General features: G+C 43.6%; 3 protein-coding genes across 16 annotated transcripts in view; 1 reads left to right on the top strand and 2 right to left on the bottom strand.

Annotated features, from left to right (window-relative positions):
- The window catches only part of ccl25a (chemokine (C-C motif) ligand 25a), a 248,417-nt gene that overhangs the window by 89,359 nt on the left and 140,593 nt on the right, over positions 1–18,465 (bottom strand). The gene's annotated exons all lie outside the window — the stretch shown is intronic.
- Positions 1,254–8,549, top strand: LOC140355810 (E3 ubiquitin-protein ligase TRIM21-like). Its single transcript, XM_072440454.1, has 3 exons — positions 1,254–2,847; positions 7,455–7,530; positions 8,516–8,549. The coding sequence occupies exons 1-3, from the start codon at positions 1,254–1,256 to the stop codon at positions 8,547–8,549; spliced, it is 1,704 nt and encodes a 567-aa protein (XP_072296555.1).
- Positions 8,462–18,465, bottom strand: part of LOC140356045 (receptor-type tyrosine-protein phosphatase F-like) — a 308,485-nt gene continuing 298,481 nt past the window's right edge. For all 14 annotated transcript variants that reach the window (XM_072440741.1, XM_072440745.1, XM_072440750.1 and 11 more), the window contains 4 exons: positions 18,314–18,439; positions 11,755–11,909; positions 11,122–11,257; positions 8,462–10,124 (listed from right to left, as the gene is read on the bottom strand). In XM_072440741.1, the coding sequence (XP_072296842.1) occupies positions 10,056–10,124; positions 11,122–11,257; positions 11,755–11,909; positions 18,314–18,439 (486 nt within the window). In that variant the 3' untranslated portion in view covers positions 8,462–10,055. The remainder of the gene's footprint in view (positions 10,125–11,121; positions 11,258–11,754; positions 11,910–18,313; positions 18,440–18,465) is intronic.

Here is an 18,465-nt window from a genome sequence, read left to right as displayed (position 1 = left end):
CGGCGACGTCTGTGGATGAAGTTAAGGAGAATTTGACTGGAGTTACGGTGCTGGACGCTAGGCGTTTGAAGGTGACCCGGTTTGGGGTAAGATGTGACAGCTTGTCGGTAATGGTAACACTTGAAGGGAGGTGCCTGCCTAGTAAGGTGTTCATTGGGTACATGTGCTATAGCGTCAGGCCATATGTTCCGCCGCCCCTGCGTTGCTTTAAGTGCCAGCGCTTTGGGCATATTGCAGCGGTCTGTAGAGGGAGGCAAAGATGTGGTAAATGTGCAGGAGATCATGAGTATGGGAAGTGTGACGTGGGTGCAAAACTGAAGTGCTGCAACTGTGGGGAAGAACATAGCTCTGCCTTCGGGAGATGCAGGTTTAGCAAAAGAGCTGCTGAGGTGCAGAAAATAAAGGTCTCTCAAGGTATATCCTATGCAGATGCAGTCAAGAAAGTTTCAAGTAACGAGTTTAGAGTAAATACAGAGAGAGGAGCCAGCGCTGCTCCCAGCCAGGGTGAAATGAGAAAGGCCAGCGTGGCTCCCAAGAAGTGTGAAAGTTTCAAGAGTGGAGGTCCCAAGTGTGCAGGCTCCAGAATTAATGAGAATACCCTGGTTGTGGATAGAGAGGATTTTGTACTCTTTATGGTGGATGTTGTAAACTGTGCTGCTCAGACTCAAAGCAGAACTGAAAGGATCAGGATCATTGCTAAAGCTGCAGGGAGATTCCTTGGAACAAAGGAGCTTGATTGGGCAGATATAGAAAACAGGCTAAAGGCGCTAAATGGGAGTCGGAGTGATGGGGGTCTGCTTGTGGGGAGTCAGAGTGATCAGAGTGACGAGATGGGGGTGGGGGTGGTCTCCTGTCCTCGCCCAGTCTCGTAGACGCACGGCTACCAAGCAGCGACATCAGTGGACATATTAAAGCCTATAGAATGAAGCCTGAAGAATAAAGCTGTACGGTGGAAGCACCAAACGTCAAAGAAGGAGAGGAAGATGAAGAAGAGTCTCCCTGGAATAAAGCCGGTTGGTCTCTGATACAACAACAACTATTCTAGTCACAAAGACATATCATGACCTCATGGGCTTTGTAACACCAAAGCAATGGAAGGAGTACTTTTACGGACTACGACAGAGTCTGAGGACTACGACAAAGTCTGAGGAATAAAGTCTGGCGGTAATGCAACACTTGGATGCCAACCGCCATACAACAACACAACAACAACAAAAGAAGAAGAAGAAGAAGAAGAAGAAGAAGAAGAAGAGATGTCCTCCACAAGTGAAAGCAGCTCTGAGAACACGTTCGTGTGCGCCATCTGTCTGGAGATGTTCTCTGAGCCAGTTTCCACTCCATGTGGACACAACTTCTGCAAACCCTGCATCAGTGAGGCCTGGCCCCCTTCTGGCCCCTGCACATGTCCTCTGTGTAACAGGAGCTATGACAGAAGACCTGAGCTCAGCGTCAACACACTACTGCAAAAGCTGGTTTCAGATGCAAAACTGGACAAGAACAAGAGCGAGGTGGACGAGATAACAGGTGTGGTCGATTGTGACTTCTGTTCCAAGCCCAAGCGGCAGGCGCTGAAGTCCTGCCTGGTCTGTCTGTCCTCGTTTTGTAAGACCCACCTCCAGCCTCATCTCACTGTCTCTGGGCTGAAAAGACACCAGCTGATGGAGCCTGTGGAGGACCTGGAAGACAAGACGTGTCCCAAACACCAGCGCTCCCTGGAGCTCTTCTGTGGAACTGACCAGAGCTGCATCTGTACACTGTGTGTTTTTGAGCACAGGAACCATGATCTGTTGTCTCTGGAGTTTGAACGCAGGAGGTCCTCTCTGCAGCACATGGTGGAGCAGAAGAGGCTAAAGGTCCAGGAGATCCAGCGCTGTGTGGAGCTCAGCGACACAGAGGTCCACAGTGAGAGGGCTGTGGGGCTGCAGACCTTCACTCTTCTCGTGCAGTCTGTTCAGAGGCGTCAGCACCGGTTATTGAAGATGCTGCAGGAGAAGCAGAGCCGGAGCCACAAACGAGCCCAGGAGCTGGCGCAGCAGCTGGAACAGGAGATCTGTGAGCTGGAGAAGAGCAGCGGTGAGTTGGAGCATTTCTCGTGCTCTCAAGACCCCCTCCTCTTTCTACAGCACTGCTCTGCACTCACGCCCCCTGCTGGGCTGAAGGAGTGGAGCAGCGTGAGCTTTGAGCTGGAGACGTGTGAGGGCAGCGTGGCCCGGGCTCTGTCTGAGCTGGAGAAACATCTCTCTGAAGACTTTAACAAACTGCAATCAAGATTAGAACTACTGAAAGTGCAGATGTTTGTGGTGGACGTCACTCTGGATCCAGACACTGCAGATCCATGGGTCGTGCTGTCTGAAGATCTCAAACAGGTTCATTACGCTGATGTGGAGAAGAAGCGCCAAGATTCTCCTCTGAGGAATGATACTTCTCCTTCTGTTGTGGGAAAGCAGAGTTTCTCCTCAGGCAGGTTTTACTTTGAGGTTCAGGTCAAAGGGAAAACAGCCTGGGATTTAGGAGTGGCCCAAGAGCCCATCAAGAGGAAGGGAATCGTTTATCTGAATCCTAAATCTGGATTCTGGTGCATCAGGTTGAGACGCAAATACAAATACTCGGCTTGTGCAGGTCCTCCTGTCCGTCTGGCTCTGCAGCGAGCTCCTCAGAAGGTCGGGGTGTTTGTGGACTATGGTGCTGGTCTGGTCTCCTTTTATGACGCAGATTCTGCAGATCTTCTCTTCTCCTTCAGCGGCTACTGCTTCAGGGAGAAACTCTTTCCTTTTTTTGGTCTTTCTTTCAATCACAAAGGTTCAAACGCTGCTCCTCTGGTCCTCACTGCAGTGGAGACTTTCAGAGGTGAAGAAGAAGAAGAAGCAGAAGCAGAAGCAGAAGCAGAAGCAGAAGCAGAAGCAGAAGCAGAAGCAGAAGCAGAAGCAGAAGAAGAAGAAGATGTTGAAGAAGAAGATGTTGAAGAAGATGTTGAAGAAGTATTGTTTGGATATGATTTGATCTTTTGAATGAGTTCAGGCCGACAAAATGTCACTGGGGTTTCACTTTTCTGATGCAACATTTTTCCTATTCAAACTATAAAATAATTTGTTTTAAATTGCTTATTGCTTTGCTATTTCAAACTCATATAATAACAAACAAGAAGCTGAAACAAAAAATATATGTTTAGGTATAGATTTAGTGTTGAAATGATTAGAGATTAGTTGGAAAATACAATGTTGTCATATCAACATGTTCTGCTTTTGTTTTGTCACATGTGCTATAGACCTATATTATAAGATGACATAAATAAAGGAAGTAAAGTAAAGAAATAGTGTCTAAACTGGATCTGAGAGCTGCTTTTATGCTGTTGAATGTGTGAGCATCTGTACTGGCCTCCTGCCTTCACTGACTCCTGATGAGAGCAGCAGGAGAGCGGCTGTTTTGGGAAAGAAAAAGCTATTTTTGATTACACTTCACGTCTGTTATGACTTTTGGCAAAGAATACAAAGACAAATATTTCTGTGAGCGACAACTATGACTCTTCACTCCATCTAGTGGCGCAAAATAATGCAAGAACAGCTGCAAGGTCATTCTTTAATGTTTATCGCAACGGTCCAAACTTGTCATCATTCTGAAACTCATGTAAAGAGAATAATGTATGCAAGGCTGTGTGAACTCCCCTCTCCCCAGACACCTCACACATAATGATACAGAGTTGTTCTTGCTATTATTCCGTGACAAAAATAAAACATCAAATTCAACCAGAAACATCATCGTTTTATATTTTTCATCATTCACGTTCTCAACCATAACCTGTGATACCGTAAGTGCACTCTCTCTCCTCTCGCTCACACTTTCCTCCACAGCAGCGGAATCACCAGCCATCTCAGCCTCTGCATCTCCTCGTCTTCACCGCCACACCACATTAAAGGTGCGCTGCCATCTGCTGGTGATGTCGTTGCTCTGCCTGGAACGTTCTAGCGCATTTCATGGGTTTTTATGCAACATTTTGAGAACTTTTTACCCGTCGGAAATATATAACACTTTAAAGTGTCACCAGCGCTATGGCAACGGCCCATGAAAGCCATGGATAGACCCTTCTAGAGCTCCTGCATTCTAAAGGCTGGTTATGTTTCCTATGCTAGCGCTAATGCAGTTTCCATGGGCGTGTTAGCGTTAGCCTCCGAACGTGACGAATCGGTGTAATCCCTCATTTTGTCCAAGAGTTTCGACAAACATCACAAACGATGAAAAACCAGAGCTATTTTGACAAAGACTTGACAACACGTGAGTAAAACCAGGGCCACGTTAGAAAACATTAGCACATGTACTTTAGTTTATTCACGTAACGATTGGCGCCAAATTGAGCATAAATATAAACTTTAATGTCACGTTGGACCAAGCTCAGCCAGGAAAAAGCATGCGTTCTTACAGGTCGCCTCTCCACAGATCTGACCTGTAACTTGGCCCGGTGGCGTCATCTGCTTGTCTCCATGGAGAAGAAGAATACCTGGAATAGTCACAGATTGACATTAAATACAGTGAATATTCTTGGTATTCTTCATGAAAACAAACTTTCTTACAAAAAAACAATTAACATCTCGACCTAAGTTTATCCATTCATGTTCATCGCATCTCACTGGGTATTTTGAAAGTGAATTTTGTCCCAGGACACGGAAAACCTGCATTCAAATGTATTTCGTAACCTGATCAGTTACATAGTCCAATCTGAGTACTGGATTCTGAATACTTTGAATACTTTACAGTAAACTGCATTATATTATAACATAAATACCTTAAAATGGAGGATTTAAATATTTCAGATTTTGCAGATTCAAAAGGTTTATTGCCATTTATTTATCACTGATTTGAGAAGGACAAATCCCACACACGTTATTTTACTTTCACATACAGTTTGAGGTCTAAAGTACATGATTCAGTGCTGCCACATTATAACTAACTGACTAACTAATCGTAACTGTGCTCTGAAACCACCAATGAAAGAGACTCTAAATAATAATATTCTGATTCTATTTTTTATTCTTATTTTTCATCCTATAGCAGATTCAAAAAGTTTTATTTTGCTGTTTTATATATGTTGTTTTATGTTGCACTGAATCACTAAAGCAAGTTCCAATGTTTGTGAATTCTGTTCATTGACAATGACAAATAACCTTTTTGTCTGATTCTGACATGTACAGTCTTTTTGGCATGGACCGTATTTTTTGGACTATAAGTCGCACCTTTTTTCATAGTTTTGGCCGGGCTTATATTTATACTTATATACTTATACTCCGGAGCGACTTATACGTGATATTATTTGTTATTTTCACACTTGCAACTGCATTTCACACTCCAGTGCGACTTATATATGTTTTTTTCTTCTCTATTATGCATTTTTTTGGCCGCTGCGACTTATACTCCAGAAAATACGGTACTTCCTTCATCTTATATACATCTCCTGGTCTAACGCCTTTCATCTTTCCCCAAAACATTTGACTAGATCTGACACCGCGCTTCCGTCTCCCTCGCCGTAAACCTAAACTACACACGGTCCAACGCAGTTCCCCGTTCAGCGCTGTTTGTTTCCCAGGCGCTGCCCTCAGTTACGCTCATTTCACACCTCGTAAATAACGTACAAAAAAAGGGCAGAGTTTTCGCAGACATTTCCACATCTGCGTTCGTGCCCTCCCGCGTCCGGCGCTGCTCTGTGCACTCGACGGGCGGCTGCCGATCCCGCTCACTGTGCGGGCCTCCTGCAGATGGGGAGAAAGAAACTCCAAATACACAAATACGTCCGTCCTCCTGGGGTTTTCAGACGTGATTAAAGGCGCGGACGAAAGTGCGCGAGAAGTGGTGGAGCTCGTAACATAAGCAGAGCGCTCGTGTTCGGTGCTGACGGACAGAAAACAAGACGTGCGTGGATATAAACAGAGGCCTTTCGACTTCAAACAGGGCAAACATTAACCGCGTTTGGAAGATTTAAGAAGCACAAGTGAGCCACACCCAGCAACTCGCCATCAAAAAAAGAGTGTTATTTCTTATGTTGCAAATATGGAAACTCTCTTACAAACAGTTTATTATTGAAAGAACTCACATTACTGCAGATATTTCCTGACCAAAATGTTTGAACTCATTGGTGTCAAGTGAGGATTGTTAGCAAATATTTATTTCAAAGCGATATATCATATTTTCCGGACTAAACGTTTTTCATAGTTTTGGCCGGGGTGCGACTTATACTTATATTTATACTTATACTCTGGAGCAACTTATATGTGATATTATTTGTTATTTTCACACTTGCAACTGCATTTCATACTCCAGTGCAACTTATATATGTTTTTTTCTTCTCTATTATGCATTTTTTGGCTGGTGCGACTTATAGTCCGGAAAATACGGTAAATCTTTTGAATGGGCAAAGGCACTTAAAGTCCTTCAAAACAGGAAGAAATGATGTTTTTTGATCAGCATTTAAAGAGGCGGTGTATGTTTTCTGTTGGAGCGTCCTTGGAAATCTCATTTTGTCTGGAAAATCCCACAAAATTGCTTAAAACTTAGCAATCTCCATGGAAACGAGGTGGCAGGTGGTTCCACAAAATCAAGTGTTAATGGCCAAAACATGAATGAAATAGAAGAAATGGGTAAGTTTAAAGTAAACTGTGGAACATGTCAAGCAAGCAACATTTTTATGAGGCAGATTTGTTGTCAATGTTGTGGATCTGACTCGTGATGTGTCCGGGTGCGTTTAGAACTCTCTTTTTTGACAACGAAAGCTGAAAAATCAGACACACCTGCACCAAACTTGTCCTAAACCAATCAAAATGTCCCATCTCTTATAAAAAAAACTGAGATTGAAATCCACCAAAGCCGTGGTGACGCTCTGCAAACCCGGCTGGCTCTGTCAAAACGCTGCATCAACACAACAAAACCATCAAACTCACACATAAATCTGCTGTAGCCGTCCCTCATTATTACATCAGGTCCGAAACACAAGCCTGGAAATCCCTCTGTACCTTCCCTGGATCAGAGGAGCGGCCATAACGACTAAAGCCGCGCAGATCAACGCCAAACAATTTAAAAAAGCTTGTTATTTTTAGAAGCAGATGAAGTGCGACGCCACGGTTCCTCCACGCCACGGAGGGCGAGCGGCATCAGGCCGGATTTACCCGAGCTCCAACACTGAGCCACCTGGATCTGAGGGAAATGTCACGCCTGGTTTAAAGTTGTGTGGAGGGGAAAATGTGCTTCACTTTAAAAATGAATGCACTTTAATGTCTTCAGAACTTTGAATTGAATAAAGGTTGTTTAACTTTTTTAAAACGATGAATATCTGAAATGCCTGTTTTGTTTGACTGAAAACGGTTATTTTAGCAGTTTGTCTTATATTTTAGGGACAGTTAGGCTTATTTATGTCATATTCTGAGTGAGTTTGAGGCTTGTTGAACATAAATGAGCTTTTTTTGTTTCTGTAGGTCGTTTGGGGAAGATGGTAGATACAACACCTAAAACCTGGAGTGACAAACTGTCCAACTGTAAAATAAGGAATGGGTATTTAAACCTTTGTAAATCTCACAAATCCTTCTGTACATCAATAGTTTTCATACATATGCATCGATTTCTTTGGCCACACGACTTTCGTGGGCTTTCCCAGTGTCGAATCATGACTTGCACGGCTTTTTCTTACACGTTTGAAAAGATAAAAATGTTTAATAATTGGAGTAAAACAGATGTGGAAGTGTGATTTTTTCCAAACAGTTCTGAAAAAGTTCCTGGAAATGTTCAGAAGAAGAATGTGTCAGTGTTTAGTCTGTGTTTTCATCTGTGCCGCTGATGAGTTGCTTAATACTTCTCGTTTCCATTGTACTCGGCAGCTATGAAGCTATAACTTTCACAGGATTCACAAAGCGCTACAAAGAGAGAGCGATGTTGTTAACACCTGTGTTTTTACTGCAGTTGAAGTGGCATCTGCTCAAATGTAAGAGAATGAAGATAAAGACGAGATAAAGGGCTGACAAGGCACATTTGTGAATTCAGCGTGTGAAAATGCATCGTAAAAGTTGTATCTTTAAAACAAATAAACGATCAGTTGGACTAAAGTACATCCACTTGAGTGATTCAAATTGTACTTCTTTTTTTGTAGATTTCAGATGCCACAGTTGTACTACAGTATTTGACACTACTCTACAATCGTTTACAGTAAATGTACAATATTTAAATGACCTGAACATTTGATTTTCTCTCATTTTTCTGTTTGTCCTTTGAAAAATACCAAATATTGTGCCTCATTTCATTTACACCACTTTCAATTACATTTGCCGTTTCCCCAAATACTTCTGTTGAACCACTACTTTAACTTCAGTACAAATGTTCACTCTTCAACCTTAAAAAGTCCACAAAGTACAACGCTAACTACAGTAAAACAAAAGAGCAGAAGCATCCGTCACAGTCAAGACAAAGAAAAGTCACACGGAGCCCAGACTTGTACAAAAACCCAATGATTTAACTTTATTAACATCAATGTTTTCGTCAACAGTTCTTTTAAATTCCAGTTCTTTGTCAACAAATAGAAAACAGACTGTGTGTACAACAGGTCGAACCCCTACAGCACTAAGCATTCACAAGGTAGAAATGAAGAGATTCTTTTTCTTTTTTTTGCGCCAGCGTTTTTCCACCTCGTGGTCTCCATCGCCCTGTCCCAGCAGCGCCCTCTTGTGTCAGTGTGTGAGGCGGGCGGGGCCTGTCGTTGTGCAGGTAGAAGGGGCTTTTAGTTGTGCTGTGTTTTCTCTTCTTTCAAACCAGCTGCCCAGGTGCACTATGGGATACAGTAGTTTACAATGGTGTTTCCATAGAGACAAAGACACTCAGCGACAGCAGGCTTCTCCAGGTCAGCTCAAATCTCCCAAAAAAAAAGACTTCAAAGCTGTGGATATAGCTATGTGTAATTGTACATATATATAATCATTATTATATATATCTATATATTTATAGTTCTATTTCTGTATAAAATAATATCACGTTCAGTCCAAAGGGGCTGAGTCTCTCTCCTTGTCGTCGTAGGAATGGTTGATTCTGTACAGTCCTCACTTCGCCCCGTGGTCGCCGGGTTTGTCTCGCTTCCATCGGGGCGTCGAGAGGAGATGAAGGGCGATGTGTTCGGAGATCGGGGCGTTTTTGTTCCGCGTTTGGTTAGAAAAGTCAGTTCCGCTCGGGTGACGTGGAGCGTGAAGGCCTCACCGACAGGATCATGGACAAATCATGTGCTTTCGATGCTGTACACGGCTGATTCAGTCTTTCATTCGGTTGGACTGGATACCACATTTACATGACATTAGTGTGTGCTCCCAAACCACTTATATCCACCTTGTTTTAAGAGAATGGCAAGTTTAAAAAAAAAAAGAAAGAAAAAAGGCAAAGTTGAATTGAACTGACCAAAACAAAACGGAACAAAAACCAAAAACAAACACATGATGACACAAAAGTATTGGCCGATTGACCGACAAAACCCCTCAGCGGCTCGGAGAACGGCGGCCCTCCTGAATTAGTACCTGGGAACGTGTTAAAAATACATGTCCCTTGTGTTAAAGTACCCTAAATAAAAACAATTATGACAAAAGTAATGCACTACCCACGGGGGGCAGTTTAAGACAGCATACAAGTCCAGACCTTAAAAATGATTAATAAAAAACGAGAAACAAAAACATACTACATCAACGAAAAACATGTCAGAATCAGGATATAGAGTTGGCGTTTTCTCTCGTGCTACCAGGAGCCTCCGACCATCGCGAGAGAACGTTTGGGGCCCGGACAGTCGCTCAATGTTAGTGGGATCCGTTTGACAAAGCGAAAAAAAAAAATCTCATGTCGGTTGTAAAGTAGCGGGCGTCGGCTGTGCGGCGGTCCCGTCGTCGCCTCCGGAAGGGCGGGTTGGCGGGTGTTGGCAGGTGTTGGCGGGTGTTGGCAATCCGGGGCGGGGCGGGGGGCAGCTCAGGTGAATGGTTGGTACGGTGGCTGAGATGGGACACTTGGCACGCTCCTGAGAGGCGGGGCCGGGAGGCTGCTCGGTGCGGGCGTGATTACGTTGCATAGTGGTCGAAGCTCCCCAGGTACTCCAGGGCGGCGCGGTAGCACAGCTGGTACTGGTCCTGCGCAGAGGAAACCAAGGCAACGGCGTTAGCGGAGCGCCGCGCAGTGTCTGAGGAGCTAATGGGCTAAAGAGCGACGGCAGCGAGTCAGTGGGACGGACGGGGAAGACTAAAGGTTAAGTGGGTGGTAATTAGTGCAGGTACTTAGTTAATTGTTGTGGTTTTTGAGGATGGAGCGTTTGGACAGGCGTCTGAGCTAAAGTGATTAAAGATGTGTCGAGATACAAAGAACTTCTGTTACTGTCACTAATGTTTTAATACGACATTTAACTCGAACTTGTTTAAATGTTCAACTTCTTTTTAAGTGTCTTATTTGTTACTTTTGTTCATTTGAAGTTGATCGACTCAGTTTAGTTTATAAAGTATGATCTGAAACACGAGCCTCAATATTTCTGCAAACGTTCAGTTGTAGGATAATAAAGCCAAGTTGTATTATCCTACTATTACATTCTGCTACAAATTGGGTGGTAAATACGATTAAAAGTAAAATCCTTACTTATTTCTGATTTTGTATATTTAAGACAATTTAATCTCACAAAATATAGTTTTTTACATTGTCATTTTATATATTCCCTGTGTGAAAAAGTAATTGCAAATCTTTTTTCCCCATAGTATGCGTTAACCCCTCTTCCCTTTGGATATAAACTTTATTCTTTACTTATGCAGAATTCTCTATGTCCTGCACGGCTCGTTTTAAAATGTATTATTATGTTTTTATGTATATATTTTAACTTTATTTTTCTCTTTATTTGCATATGTCAGTTTGTTTTATGAATGTTTTCGCTGTTTTATGTTAAAATAAATAAATAAATAGTAAATAAAATACTAATATTTTGGTTGATATGACAAAAATAACCATCATTTCTTATCTTCATACTGATCAATCTCAAGTTTTGATATAATTCTATTTTTGACTTGAAACTCAAATAGGGGAAAAACAAATAAATGATTCAAATGAAGTCGTTGGGCTGTAAGGAACACGTGCAGAGCGTCGTACCTCGGTCTGGACCATGGCGGGCCTCTGAGTGCGGAGCGTCTTGACGGTTTGGAACAGGTCGACCACGCCCTCGTACCTCATCCTCTCCAGGACGATACTCAGAGTGATGAAGACCCCAGTGCGCCCCACTCCAGCACTGCGACACACACACGACACGTTTAAGAGCTGTACTACATGTACTATTACAACTATTATTATATTATATCACCTATTACTATCATCACTACAACTGTACCACATGGATTCACTCACTTAATACTGCATTCTACCCCTTTTGAGACTTTAATTGATTAAAAATAAAACCTTAAATGATGTTTAGTACTAATCATGACCAGTCGACTATAAAAAAAAAAGATAATTGCAGTCATATTTTGATAATTATAACCCTTCTCTGGACTATAAAGTCTACAGTAAAGCACGTACTAAAATACATTTTTAAACCAAAATGTCAAACAATTTCTTATTTCTATCGATAATACACTTAATTTGTAAATATTCTCTGTCTGGAATCCTTCAGCCGCCACATGTCAAGCTTTATATTAATGATAATGCTTTAAATAAATGTCAGCGTACAATAGATACATGAATAATAGTTTAATTGTGGACCACTAAAATAACAGTTATAACACGGACCTGCAGTGCACAGTGATGGGTCCGTCCTGTCCAAACTGCTCCTTGGTTTTGTGCACTTGACCAATGAAATCGATGAAGCCCTCTCCAGTCTTTGGCACCCCCTGCTCGGGCCAATCGGTGAACTGGAACTGGCGGATGGTTCTGGACTGTCCATCCTTCAGCGAGAGAGAGAGAGACGGAGAAAGAACGAGAGAAAGAAAGAATGAGAGAGGGAGCGGTACAATTTCGATGCTTTTAAAACGGGCGACAAAGCGGGACGTGCGCAGCTGCTGCCGCTCAATCAGATCAGGGACATTACGTCTCTGTGGCTGAACGGGACGGCACCAGCTGAAGCCCGCGCTGCAGCAGGACAATTATGAAAGCAGGGATGAGACGCGAGCCGAGTAATGTGTGGTCAGGAGAGACGAGAGCAAACTCCAGGGATGAAACTCCAGATGAAACTCCAGATGAAACTCCAGGGATGAAACTCCAGATGAAACTCCAGATGAAACTCCAGGGATGAAACTCCAGGGATGAAACTCCAGGGATGAAACTCCAGATGAAACTCCAGATGAAACTCCAGATGAAACTCCAGGGATGAAACTCCAGATGAAACTCCAGATGAAACTCCAGGGATGAAACTCCAGATGAAACTCCAGATGAAACTCCAGGGATGAAACTCCAGGGATGAAACTCCAGGGATGAAACTCCAGGGATGAAACTCCAGATGAAACTCCAGATGAAACTCCAGATGAAACTCCAGGGATGAAACTCCAGATGAAACTCCAGATGAAACTCCAGGGATGAAACTCCAGGGATGAAACTCCAGGGATGAAACTCCAGATGAAACTCCAGATGAAACTCCAGATGAAACTCCAGGGATGAAACTCCAGATGAAACTCCAGATGAAACTCCAGGGATGAAACTCCAGGGATGAAACTCCAGGGATGAAACTCCAGGGATGAAACTCCAGATGAAACTCCAGATGAAACTCCAGATGAAACTCCAGATGAAACTCCAGGGATGAAACTCCAGATGAAACTCCAGGGATGAAACTCCAGATGAAACTCCAGATGAAACTCCAGATGAAACTCCAGATGAAACTCCAGGGATGAAACTCCAGATGAAACTCCAGGGATGAAACTCCAGATGAAACTCCAGATGAAACTCCAGGGATGAAACTCCAGATGAAACTCCAGGGATGAAACTCCAGATGAAACTCCAGATGAAACTCCAGGGATGAAACTCCAGGGATGAAACTCCAGATGAAACTCCAGATGAAACTCCAGATGAAACTCCAGGGATGAAACTCCAGATGAAACTCCAGATGAAACTCCAGGGATGAAACTCCAGGGATGAAACTCCAGGGATGAAACTCCAGGGATGAAACTCCAGGGATGAAACTCCAGGGATGAAACTCCAGATGAAACTCCAGATGAAACTCCAGATGAAACTCCAGGGATGAAACTCCAGATGAAACTCCAGGGATGAAACTCCAGATAAAACTCCAGATGAAACTCCAGATGAAACTCCAGATGAAACTCCAGATGAAACTCCAGATGAAACTCCAGGGATGAAACTCCAGGGATGAAACTCCAGGGATGAAACTCCAGGGATGAAACTCCAGATAAAACTCCAGATGAAACTCCAGATGAAACTCCAGATGAAACTCCAGATGAAACTCCAGGGATGAAACTCCAGGGATGAAACTCCAGATGAAACTCCAGGGATGAAACTCCAGATGAAACTCCAGATGAAACTCCAGATGAAACTCCAGATGAAACTCCAGATGAAACTCCAGATGAAACTCCAGATGAAACTCCAGATGAAACTCCAGGATGAAACTCCAGGGATGAAACTCCAGGGATGAAACTCCAGGGATGAAACTCCAGGGATGAAACTCCAGGGATGAAACTCCAGGGATGAAACTCCAGATGAAACTCCAGATGAAACTCCAGATGAAACTCCAGATGAAACTCCAGATGAAACTCCAGATGAAACTCCAGATGAAACTCCAGATGAAACTCCAGATGAAACTCCAGGGATGAAACTCCAGGGATGAAACTCCAGGGATGAAACTCCAGATGAAACTCCAGGGATGAAACTCCAGATGAAACTCCAGATGAAACTCCAGATGAAACTCCAGATGAAACTCCAGGGATGAAACTCCAGATGAAACTCCAGATGAAACTCCAGATGAAACTCCAGGGATGAAACTCCAGGGATGAAACTCCAGGGATGAAACTCCAGGGATGAAACTCCAGGGATGAAACTCCAGATGAAACTCCAGATGAAACTCCAGATGAAACTCCAGATGAAACTCCAGATGAAACTCCAGATGAAACTCCAGATGAAACTCCAGATGAAACTGGACTGAACCCAGGAGGCTCCGAGTTAAAATTGGGACTAAACCGGCCTTTTCAAACCTCAGTGGGACTTTCCAGGTTCAATAACGACGTGAACAATGCAAACGCTAAACCAGGACTAAACCGGGACTAAACCGGGACTAAACCGGGACTAAACCAGGACTAACCCAGAACTAAACCAGAACTAAACCAGAACTATAAACCAGGACTAACCCAGAACTAACCCAGAACTATAAACCAGAACTATAAACCAGGACCAAACCAGAACTAAACCAGAACTATAAACCAGAACTAAACCAGGACTAAACCAGGACTAACCCAGAACTATAAACCAGGACTAAACCAGGACCAACCCAGAACTAAACCAGAACTAAACCAGAACTATAAACCAGAACTAAACCAGGACTAAACCAGAACTATAAACCAGGACTAACCCAGAACTAAACCAGAACTATAAACCAGAACTAAACCAGGACCAGAACTATAAACCAGGACTAACCCAGAACTAAACCAGAACTATAAACCAGGACTAAACCAGGACCAACCCAGAACTAAACCAGAACTAAACCAGAACTATAAACCAGGACTAAACCAGAACTAAACCAGAACTATAAACCAGGACTAAACCAGAACTATAAACCAGAACTATAAACCAGAACTAAACCAGAACTAAACCAGAACTATAAACCAGAACTAAACCAGGACTAACCCAGAACTATAAACCAGGACTAAACCAGGACCAACCCAGAACTAAACCAGAACTAAACCAGAACTATAAACCAGAACTAAACCAGGACTAAACCAGAACTATAAACCAGGACTAACCAAGAACTAAACCAGAACTATAAACCAGAACTATAAACCAGGACTAAACCAGGACCAACCCAGAACTAAACCAGAACTATAAACCAGGACTAACCCAGAACTAAACCAGAACTATAAACCAGGACTAAACCAGGACCAACCCAGAACTAAACCAGAACTAAACCAGAACTATAAACCAGGACTAAACCAGAACTAAACCAGAACTATAAACCAGGACTAAACCAGGACCAACCCAGAACTAAACCAGGACTAACCCAGAATTAAACCAGAACTATAAATCAGGACTAAACCAGGACTAAACCAGAACTATAAACCAGGACTAAACCAGGATTAACCCAGAACTATAAACCAGGACTAAACCAGAACTATAAACCATCCATCCATCTTCTGCCGCTTTATCCGGGGCCGGGTCGCGGGGGCAGCAGTCTGAGCAGGGACTCCCAGACTTCCTCTCCCCAGACACTTCCTCTAACTCCTCCGGGGGATCCCGAGGCACGGCAGAACTATACACCAGAACTATAAACCAGGACTAAACCAGGACTATAAACCAGAGCTAAACCAGAACTATAAACCAGGACTAAAACAGAACTAAAACAGGTTTACATTGACCATATCCGGGCTCTTGCACATTTGAATTGGGATCACCCTGGAAAGCCCGAGTTGGCTGCTGTAAAGTCACACTAATATGACTGTGTGCCAGTCTGTGCCAGTCTCTCTGCCATATTCACTCTGCTCAAGCCGAGACTGGTTTTATTTATGGAACAGAGACATATTCACTCTGCAGATGATTATCACAAGCTCTTATTTTATCCTGATGATCAGGTTTTGCCCTGATGCTCGTGCCCTGATGCTCGTGCCCTGATGCTCGTGCCCTGATGCCCGTGCCCTGATGCCCGTGCCCTGATGCCCGTGCCCTGATGCTCGTGCCCTGATGCTCGTGCCCTGATGCCCGTGCCCTGATGCTCGTGCCCTGATGCTCGTGCCCTGATGCCCGTGCCCTGATGCTCGTGCCCTGATGCTCGTGCCCTGATGCCCGTGCCCTGATGCTCGTGCCCTGATGCCTGTGCCCTGATGCTCGTGCCCTGATGCTCGTGCCCTGATGCTCGTGCCCTGATGCTCGTGCCCTGATGCCCGTGCCCTGATGCTCGTGCCCTGATGCCTGTGCCCTGATGCTCGTGCCCTGATGCTCGTGCCCTGATGCTCGTGCCCTGATGCCCGTGCCCTGATGCTCGTGCCCTGATGCTCGTGCCCTGATGCCCGTGCCCTGATGCTCGTGCCCTGATGCCTGTGCCCTGATGCTCGTGCCCTGATGCTCGTGCCCTGATGCCCGTGCCCTGATGCTCGTGCCCTGATGCTCGTGCTGTTGGTAAGAGCAGCAGACACACAGGACTCATCCTGATGGAATTAAAAATGAAGTTGTGTGAATTCTCTGGTTAAATCTCGGCTCTTTTGTGGATATACAGTGTTTTCTTCTCCACTGGCTCTAAATGGTGTGAATCTTCTTTTATTATTCTCAAATGTGATGCTGTGCATTAAATGTAAATGCTATATTTAGAATATTTATAAAGGCGTGTATAAATTATAGGCCAGGGCCTTCTTAAAATGGCTAATTAAACATTACATTTGCTCTTAACACAACAATGGTTTTATTCTCCCAAAGAGGCCAAAAGGAAAGATTATTAAACTTTCATGGAGACATTTTCTATCATTGCACATCAGTGACATTTTACACCTCTGGGTGAAGACTTGAAATGGAGTTCTTGCTTATGATTATTAAACATCTAATTCAGCCAATCGCATGTTGAACGCTGTGTTCACGCTCGCTCTGAGCTGCCACGGATCACATGTTTACATCAGGACTAAACTGGACAAAGACCAGGACCAGACCAGAAAGAACTAAACTAGTGATGTCATCAGAGAGACAACTTTAACTTCTATATCTAGATACTGCATATGTGTCATGTAAACGCTACAAACATGAATGAGACTGAGTTGGGAGTGAATAATGGAAGTCCTACTCTTCTTTGGATCAGACTGAAATGCTTTATTGATACTGTACATTGTTTGCAGTAAACTTATGAATTGTTGATTACTGATGGTTGTTACTGCATGAGATCGAATACATTCAAACTAAAACAAAGGTGTTTTGCATGGTCTGCTTTAACTCTGAAACAACACATGATTTGACAGTAGTAGTACTGCAGTAGTGGAGTGTTGGAGGCCGGTCCCAGCGGCTCATATCTGTGGATATATGAGAGTAACCCTGGCTGTGGGATTAGGAGGCTGTGCGCTGGCCGCTGACAGCACACTGTATTTATAGCCCATTGAAACCACTGCATCACAGGGAGTTCCAGCTCTGGCCCTCGGGGATCATACACGCTATATACGCTTTTCATGCCTTTCCTTTTCTCCCACAGCGATCTGGACAAACACACGGCACTTGGAGCACGTACACAGAGCACGGTTAGAGCTACAGCGGGAGAAACATGTTTGATGGTGCATTCACATGTCGTCAGGCTGTCAGGCAAAATATCACACGCTACGTCTGTGGAATCACACCTCCGGCTGTTGGAACGCCACTGGGTCTGAAGCCAAAGCTAAAATGATGATTGCGATATTTATGTTCACATTAAAGACGTCAACAAGATCAGAAGGTTGAAACCGCTGCACTTATGTGCACTTTGTAAGCCAGACGCGGAGCAGAGACAGACGCGGAGCAGAGACAGACGCTGAGGCTTTGAGTCCGTCCACACTCGTATGGATTCATGTAATTCAAGTCCACACTTCAGGAGAGGGTGACATTTTATTTAAATGTTGTTAAGCTATTAAAGCAGTGTTAAGACCCACTTGAGAAATGAACTTATACAGCCGATCTTTAGTCATTTGGCAGCAGAAGGAGAGGTGGGCGACATCAACACAAACCATCCAAATGAAATGTTCAGACGATATTATATTTATATATGTGAAGTGTTAAACATGTCTTTGAATGTATTAGTTGGTGTTTAAGTTTATCCATGTTAAACAAGTTTTCCACAGATGAGCAGAAAGTACTTTTGAGTTTTCATTCTGTTCATGAAACAGTTTTATTTTGCAGCATTGTTTTTATTATTAACGATTATAAATTATCTATGTCTATTAGCAACAGTGGTATTCCATTTACCATTGATATGTTTGTCCAATACCTTTAAGCATACTTTATTAAGCTAGATGCCCTTCCAAATGGAACCCTCATAAGTTCTCAAGGTTTCAAACAATTGCAAACAAATTGTGCCACTTTTCTGAAAAGTCTAACTCAAAACCATCAGCTTTCATTTGTCGTCTTGTCTAAAGATACAGATTAGGCCATTCATAAAGAGTCACATTTGAATAAAAAGTAAATCTGGACGTACCCTCGCATCTGTGACTTTGAACTCTCGTAGGATGTACTGCGGCATGTTGTACTCGGCCATGGGGTCCACCACAAAGTACTGGTACCTGGCGGAGCGCTCGGCGGGCCAGTACTGATGGCACTTCTCCTGCACAGACACGTTCAGCGCCGTCA

Source organism: Eucyclogobius newberryi, unplaced genomic scaffold (genome assembly GCF_026437365.1).
Source record: "Eucyclogobius newberryi isolate DKJ021-1_F unplaced genomic scaffold, fEucNew1.0.hap1 SCAF_12, whole genome shotgun sequence".
Lineage (NCBI taxonomy): Eukaryota > Metazoa > Chordata > Actinopteri > Gobiiformes > Gobiidae > Eucyclogobius > Eucyclogobius newberryi.
This window is presented reverse-complemented; position numbering and strand designations above follow the sequence as displayed.